The sequence below is a fragment of the Astatotilapia calliptera genome, chromosome 9 (assembly GCF_964374335.1).
Source record: "Astatotilapia calliptera chromosome 9, fAstCal68.1, whole genome shotgun sequence".
Lineage (NCBI taxonomy): Eukaryota > Metazoa > Chordata > Actinopteri > Cichliformes > Cichlidae > Astatotilapia > Astatotilapia calliptera.
The window spans coordinates 31,917,787-31,925,996 of NC_137430.1; the positions used below are offsets into that span (position 1 = coordinate 31,917,787).

The 8,210-nt window shown below is 39.8% G+C and overlaps 1 protein-coding gene across 3 annotated transcripts; it reads right to left on the bottom strand.

Moving 5' to 3' along the window:
• Window positions 1–1,259: 1,259 nt before the first annotated feature.
• LOC113029650 (uncharacterized) lies at window positions 1,260–6,343 on the bottom strand. 3 transcript variants are annotated; one of them, XM_080306237.1, is made up of 4 exons: window positions 6,200–6,343; window positions 5,801–5,986; window positions 4,275–4,334; window positions 1,260–4,201 (listed from the first exon to the last, which is right to left on the bottom strand). In XM_080306237.1, exon 4 carries the CDS (start codon window positions 4,164–4,166, stop codon window positions 2,208–2,210), a length of 1,959 nt encoding a protein of 652 aa, XP_080162363.1. In that variant the 5' UTR covers window positions 4,167–4,201; window positions 4,275–4,334; window positions 5,801–5,986; window positions 6,200–6,343; the 3' UTR covers window positions 1,260–2,207. The 3 variants fall into 3 exon arrangements, with proteins under 3 accessions (XP_080162363.1, XP_080162361.1, XP_080162362.1); XM_080306235.1 differs by lacking the exon at window positions 4,275–4,334; XM_080306236.1 differs by lacking the exon at window positions 4,275–4,334 and having other exon boundaries at window positions 6,138–6,343.
• Between the last annotated feature and the right edge of the window lie 1,867 nt (window positions 6,344–8,210).

An 8,210-nucleotide genomic window follows, 5' to 3' on the forward strand; every position in this document is an offset into this window, starting at 1 on the left:
AAATGCCTTCGATGCTTGTGCCCTACCGGGGAAGATGGCAGTCGACTGGACCAGCGCAGACACACTGCAGGATCGGATGCGCTGTCTACAGCGGCTCTCTCTTACCCTTTACCCTCCCCTGTTGCTTGTCTTGTGTTTCTATGGTGTATTGATAGTCATGTGCTTTTTGTGCTGAGGTGTTTTTTCTGTTATCAAACTGTTCTCCCACTAGGAGCTCAGTCTGAGTGGAGTTTTTTTCTCCTCCTCTTACCTCATGTTATGTATTTTCGTTGTTTTTTTTTTCCTATCAGCCTACCTTTCTGACATGTCTCCTCAATGTGATGTTTGTGTAAAGTTGGTCAGAAGGTTCCTTTGTAAGTGCGCATGCGCCATTAGCGTGCTGCCTGCTGTAACCCTAATTTCCTTCAGGATTAATAAAGTATTCTGATATCTGAAACAACTTGTCAAGTGAGCACAGAGCAGAAGTACACAAGGGTGAAGGCTTATGAGAAGTGTTGGCACTGGGATCTGCAAAGTGTCATCTTAAGACTACTTGCAAGCAATTTATAAAGACCCACCCGGATGCCCTCCATGCTGTAAATATAAAGCATGTTCCAGACGACAGGCCTGCTCCCAGAGAAAATTATGTATTCAATCTGAATCAATGGTCAGGCTGCTACTTAGTACTGCTGTTAATATTTAATCAAGTACCATTTATATTGTCAGATAGACCCTATATAATATCCTTGCTCTTATACACAGCGACTTTACCATTTCTGGTTCGGGACCACTGTCTTCTAAAGGCTGGTAAGTCTTCTGGTACAAAATGTGAAGAAGTAAATGTGATGCATTCAGCTAGAAATGGAGCGGACAATGTACACTCCAATAGTGGATTTAGTGATCAGTGTTCATGACACTTTGCATGCTAATGATCAAGGAACTGACCTCACAGCCCATTGTTCATTCATTATGCAAAAATTATGCAAGTGTTTATAAGATTGGAGAAACCTGCAGTCAGCTGAGACTGAAGAAGTCTCTGGGATGAGTTACGAAACGTTTGTCCCACTGAAAATGCTACGTCCAGATGAACAGAATCAACTTCTGGGATTTCCTTACCTGGATGATTGAGCGTGCATCTAGATATTACCCACAATTACTTAGGTACACGGGAACAAAGGGACAGCAAGTCAGTTTCTTACAGAGGAAGAAATAAACAAATAATTATACTGCAATTAATTTTAAGCAGTGTGTAATTATTCAGAAAAAGACGGAAAGATACGTCACATCTTTCTACATTTTATTTTTCATAGGATTCAGTTAATCTTTTACATCCTGCCTGGATAAAATGACGAAAATATATGACTTACAATAAAAATATTTTTACTGCAACATAACAAAAAATGAAGGTTTGTGTCTTCATGGAGCAAAACACACTCACATCCTGTAAGAAAACAGACCACTGAAAACATTAAATATATTCTTACCCACGTGTAATTTTCCACATACTGCCTGTTTAAAATGACACAAATTTATGAATTTACTTTTTTTTACTGTAACATTAAAAATTGCAGGAATGGTTGTGTCCTTCTGGAGCAAAACAGACTCACACAATATTGTAAGACAATAGAGCCCATTTAAAACACATTTCCTGTGAGTTACAACAGAAGTGGCGCAGCACTGCCACTGATAATTACCTCACAATGAACAGCCAAATAAACAGTAACAGGTCTGACAGTTTGACCCAGAAGGTGAACTCTTCTGACATTTTGCTTTTCTTGTGATCAGATGATGGGAGTAATGTTTGCTCTGCATGCTGTTTGTGGACACAGCCAGTGAAGTGTAACTTGCTAAACTTGTGTTGGGATAACTAACTCCATAAGCTAAGATTTTGTAATCGCGGCTCGATCACTTCACAACATTCATGATCTTCTCTTAAACTCTTTTTCTTTCCATCCTGTCTTGCAGCTCTATTGTCATCATCCTTTCCTGAGTATTGCCCTCTCTTTGAAAAAGGAAGAAGGGGCTCAGAATTGATGTAATCCTGCCCCCACCTTCAACCCAAGTATGTGTGGTAGTCACTGCTACCACACAAACATGTCCTGAACCACGCTCACATACTTCTCTGTCACTTCTGACTTCATCATGCAGTACCACAGTGCCTCTTTTTGCACCCTTTCATGTTTTCACTAGATCTACAAAGACAGTGAAGCTCTGACTTTCTCAGGAAATTAAAGCTGAATTCTGTGAAGCCTGATCTCAAGCTTTTTAAGTTTGACGCAGCATCCAGAAGAACTTTTGTTCAGAACCCCCGTTTCTCCCACTGTGTTCAAATGAACCCTGTCAGGGTAATGTCCCATTGGTCTGCCACTTTTCTCACAGGAGGACACTTTGTGGGTCTTTTGATGGCTCAATAGACTTTTGTAATGGATGAAAGACTTTCCACACTGATCACATACAAATGATTTAACTCCACAGTGGGTGCGCTGATGTGATTTTAAGCCAGTCATACGAGTAAAAGCCTTTCCACAGTCACCACATACAAATGATTTAACTCCAGAGTGGGTGCGCTGATGTGATTTTAAGCCAGTCATACGAGTAAAAGCCTTTCCACAGTCACCACATACAAATGATTTAACTCCAGAGTGGATGAGCTGATGCATTTTTAACCTACTAATCCCAGTAAAAGAATTTCCACACAGATAAGAGCTGAAAGGTTTAACTTCACTGTGGACGCCCTGATGTCTCTCTAAGTGATCTCTATCCTGAAAAGACTTTCCACACTGATCACAGACAAATGATTTACCTCCAACATGGATCATATAATGTCTCTTTAAGTCACCTTTCTGAGTAAAGGTCTTTCCACACTGATCACAGCTGAATGGTTTAACTTCACTGTGGATGAGCTGATGTGCTTTTAAGCGGTAATTCTTAATAAAAGACTTTCCGCACTCACCACAGGTGAATGGTTTCACACCGGTGTGGATCAGCTGATGTGCCTTTAAATGACCTTTCAGAGTATAGCTCTTTTCACACTGATCACAGCTGAATGGTTTCACACCGGTGTGGATCAGCTGATGTGATTTAAAGTAAGCTTTCCTAGTAAAAGACATCCCACACAGATCACAGTTGAAAGCTTTAAATTTCGTGTGGACGACTTGATGTTGTTTTAAGGTGCATCTCTGAGTAAAGGTCTTTCCACATTGATCACAGCTGAATGGTTTCACACCGGTGTGGATCAGCTGATGTGATTTTAAGTGACCTTTCTGAGTAAAAGACATCCCACACAGATCGCAGCTGAATGGTTTCACACCGGTGTGGATCAGCTGATGTGCTTTTAAGTTGGATCTCTGAGTAAAGGTCTTTCCACACTGATCACAGCTGAATGGTTTCAAACCGGTGTGGATCAGCTGATGTGATTTCGAGTGAAAAATCTGAGTAAAGGTTTTTCCACACTGATCACAGCTGAATGGTTTCACACCGGTGTGGATTAGCTGATGTTTTTTTAAGCTGCATCTTAGAGTAAAGGTTTTTCCACACTGATCACAACTGAATGGTTTCACACCGGTGTGGATCAGCTGATGTGATTTCAAGTGAAAAATCTGAGTAAAGGTTTTTCCACACTGATCACAGCTGAATGGTTTCACACCGGTGTGGATTAGCTGATGTTTTTTTAAGCTGCATCTTAGAGTAAAGGTTTTTCCACACTGATCACAACTGAATGGTTTCACACCGGTGTGGATCAGCTGATGTGTTTTTAAGCTGCATCTCTGAGTAAAGGTCTTCCCACACTGATCACAGCTGAATGGTTTAACTTCACTGTGGATCAGCTGATGTGTTTTTAAGCTCCATCTCAGAGCAAAGGTCTTCTCACACAGATCGCAGCTGAATGGTTTCTCTCCACTGTGGATCAGCTGATGTGTTTTTAAGTTCCATCTCTTAGTAAAGGTCTTCTCACACAGATCGCAGCTGAATGGTTTCTCTCCACTGTGGATGAGCTGATGTGTTTTTAAGTTGCTACTCCGAGTAAAAGCCTTTCCACACTGATCACAGCTCAAGCTTCTCTCCTCCCTGTTGGCGCGCTTGCGTCTTCTGGGCTGCTTCATAGCAGGAAAAGTCTTTTCCACAGGGATCGCCGCTGGCTCATCTTTACTTGCTGGTGCTGGATGTTTTTGGTTGATGTCATCCATGTGCTGAGGTTTGGGCCTGCTTTCACTTCTTTCTCCTGTAATGACAAAGAACCCAAACAGTGACATCAGGTCTATATCTTCAGCTCATCCACAAGTGCCCCCTCTTACCTCACAAAGATAAACAGTTTCACCATCTGCCAAACGTCTCAGGTGCCTGGGGACGCTATGCTGTGGTAAACATTTGAAGTGAGCTCATTTTGGCGATAAAAGTAGTAAAAGTTCAACATTGTGAATAAAATTTTGGCTTGTGTGACTTCAAAGTTTTTTAGTTTTTACTTTGTTCAAATTTGAAGAACATCACACTTACAATGTGCAGTTCAGGTTGTATGTGTGAGAGCTGTACAACCAAATCCACACTGGCTCAGATTTCCCTCTGATTAACCACGAGGGTGTCACAGTTATCAAAGTCTGCAGACACTGTCAGCTGCAATCAACACCTTTTATTATAATGCACAGGTGAGTTATAATGCATCTCCACTAGAAGATGGTCCCCTGTTATCTAGTTTTTCACAGGCAAGCGTGGGCGAGAATCTACAGCTTTCTACCCCCCAAGGACACGTAGTCTAATGCCTTTATTTTTCAGGGCCATGTCCACTTAATACTACACTATACGGTTATATGGCATTTTAGTTAATATACAGCATAGAATTGAGGCACTTCAAATAATTTCATCTCAACACCTCCTTCCTGGAGATAAGGAGTCTCACTATCTGCCTCATGTCTCATGGTGCCTGGGAGTTTCAGTCCAACTCACTCACAATACCCATCTGTGTGTGGAATAACCTGTGAAATACATATTTGATGTTTTCCTATATGTAGAACCAAGTCACACAAAATGTACTATAGATATTACTAAAGTCATTTTGTCAAAACATATGATCAACACATAAAATAAAGAAATCTCCATCACAAGAGTTAGCAGCTTACACAAGAAAAGACGTCAGAAAGAATATGAAAGAAGAAAAGTGGATTTTTAATGAGGTCATGCTGAGCCTCTTGTCCCGATTGTTTTATGTTGGGCTGAGAACAAACAACCAATACTCAGATCAGGTCCAGTACACAACAATTATGTATTAAGCACATATGTGGGAGACGTACATGATACCACCCTCAGTGTAGTCTGGTAGATCTCATAGAGGAAGGACAAGAACTTCTTTATTTTATAGGGTTGTACACGCTAAAGATGCATGAGTAAGTTCCTTTTTACAACACTTAGAATGCCGTTTCGAGACCCTTTCACCCCCAGCTGTTTCCTGTTGATCGTTATGAGGCCCGTGATCGTGTATGCCACATCCTGAGTACATCCTGTTCTAACCGCCCCTGTGCAGGAACTTATGCAGTTACAAGCAAAACACTTCTTTTAATGTGTTTTAGTTTAAATATTCTTTTGCTTCTTGACTGACTGACACTTACTGAAATACTGCTACATGTATATTTCCCACAATATCCACAGACATCACCTTCATATGAACGGAAACAGAGAGTTTATCTCAAATGATAAAACATTAATGTACTGAGGCAGACAAACAGAGAGGCTAAACAGAAGGCAGAAATCAAATCAAAGTGAGCTAAGAGAGAGAGACCCTGTAGAAAATGATGAAGTTAAGCAACCAGTGTAGTTATAACTGACTTACTCTGGATCTCCTCTCAGACTCAGGAGGGGGCGAGCGGGCCGGCTTTGTAGTTGGAGTCGGACCAGCAGAGACAATGGGCTCACTGACCTCCACTCCCCAAGTCAGTCACCACGAGGACAAGTTCTTTGTTTAGAGATGATTTAATCCAAGCTCACCAACAACATCATTCAGCTGTCCTCGTCAGAACTAATGAAATAAAAGCAGTTACATTTAGAAACGTCAGTGGTTTACAAAAACACATTTTTACCAAACTCAGCGAACAAGTGCGCATCCAGAAATAACTGTTTTATCTCGTTTGACATGGAAACTTAAAATTACAAAGAGACACTGAACGCACCTTCCTACCAGCTGTAACCTAGCAGGAGAACGTACGTTCGTCTTCGCAGCTGCAACACATACCTCACAAAAAGCCGTTCATCAATTAGATTTAACACGACGCTTCTCCACAATACTTTGATGCGGGTTCTTCAAAAAGTGCCCATTTTTAAAATGGCGGAAAGACACAGCAAAGAGCACAGTACGCACACTCCTCCTTCTTTGTCTTCTTCTTCTTCTTTTTTTTTTACAAACCTTTATTTAAACATCATTATACAAAATAGAATTAAACAGCACTATATTAAAGGTATTGCGCAAGCTCGTGGGAAAAAAACATAAAAAGAGGGATGTCTTCCTAAACATTTGGATTTGTGAATATGAAATTTAACCATTAAGATTAACAAGTTAATCACACATCTGTTGTGGTTTTGGTGTTTGTGTAGACCATGTTTGTAAATAAGAGTCCATGCTAAAAAAGATTGGCGATGAAATGCAGAGATTTATATAGGGATTTTATCAATATTAAAATTATAAGTAAGGACACCTTCCTTAGAAAACATGTACATAGGTATAGTATCCAAATGGATGTAGGATTTGTAATTATATTTTTTAACCAATTTATTTTGAATGTGTTATTTAGAGTGTTAAAATCGAACACATTAAGTCCTCCATTGACACAGGAGTTCATAAGAACTGTTTTTTAAATGTAGTGTGTCCTATTTTTCCAAATAAAGTTGAAAAGTAACTTATCAACCTCTTTTATGAGTTTATTATCAAGGTGCAATGCCAATGTAAGATGAGAGATACCTTCTGCTTTAGTTTTTAATACTCTGCCTTTTAATGATAAATCTCTTAAGAGCCACAGAGTAAATCTGTGTTTGAGTTTCACTAGAATTAGATAAGAAATTTGATCAATTCTTCTTTCCTGGTTTTTGGTTATTACAATACCGAAATAACGAACTTCTTGTTTTATTGGAAGGAACAATAGTTGGGCAATTAACTAAAACAGGTACAGGGACCTGTTTTGGGACAGCCTCGTCTTAAGGAGCGACTGCCTCTCTCTCTCCCTCCCTCTCCTGTTGCTACTTCAATCATGAAACTGATTAATGATCAGCTGATCGGCTTTTCTGTCGTGAGTCCGTCTCTCTTGTTTGTTTTTGGCCCACTTTGCACCAGAAGGAGGAAACCAGCGGCTGAACAACAGCAGTACGTTTAACCTTGAAAAGCTGTTGTTGGAATTTATTTAATATTACTTTCTACACCAGGATCTTTTTCTACGTAGCTGACGGCTGGTAGCTGTGCAGGGGCGGATCTAGCAAAGTTTAGCCAGGGGGGCCGATAGGGCATTAACCCTTTAAGACCTACCATAGAACCAAGTCCGCCAGGGCTTATATCATATTTTTACATGCTGTAGTGCCACTTTTTGGAGCATTTCAAGTTGATATACATTAATACAACCATTATAGCCCAAATTTTAATGCTATGTCTGCATTAAGTGCATAGTGATTACATAAATTGCAAAAAAGTGCAATAAACTACAAAAAAAGTGAAAATCGTTTTTGTTTTTTTTTAACATATATTTCTAGTTAGAGAAATTTAAGAGGTTTATCCCTCAAAACTGTAAATACAAAAAAGTTGCACAAAATAGTTTCCCACCATAGGAAATTTATTTTAAGTTTTTTGAAATACACCAAATTTTATATACTGCAGGAAAAGCGAAAATAAATATTATACTACAAATTTGCAAAAAAAAAAACCCAGCATATGCATCAAAATAAACTATTTCCAGCAGTGCAATATGAGTCCTAAGCATCCCAGAAACGACACAGAAAGTCATAAAGTCAAACATAACTTTTAAAAACACCAGTATAGGCTCATAAGGCGCTGATGGTAAAAAACTACATTTACAAAACTACGCAAAATGGCATCACTTCCGGTTTCTGGCAGGTCATGGTGGACATGCGATAGTTCACGCTGATGGACGTAGGAAGTGTTACAAACAGCTGATCGGAGCACTGTTAAGTGCTAGGAGGATTGCAGTGATTTATACATTGGGGAAACCAAACAACCTCTGGTGAAGCAGATGGCACAACAC

What these genes read in the sequence shown, in the direction of transcription:
- LOC113029650 (XM_080306235.1), bottom strand. Translation starts at nt 4,166, where the DNA reads ATGGATGACATCAACCAAAAACATCCAGCACCAGCAAGTAAAGATGAG.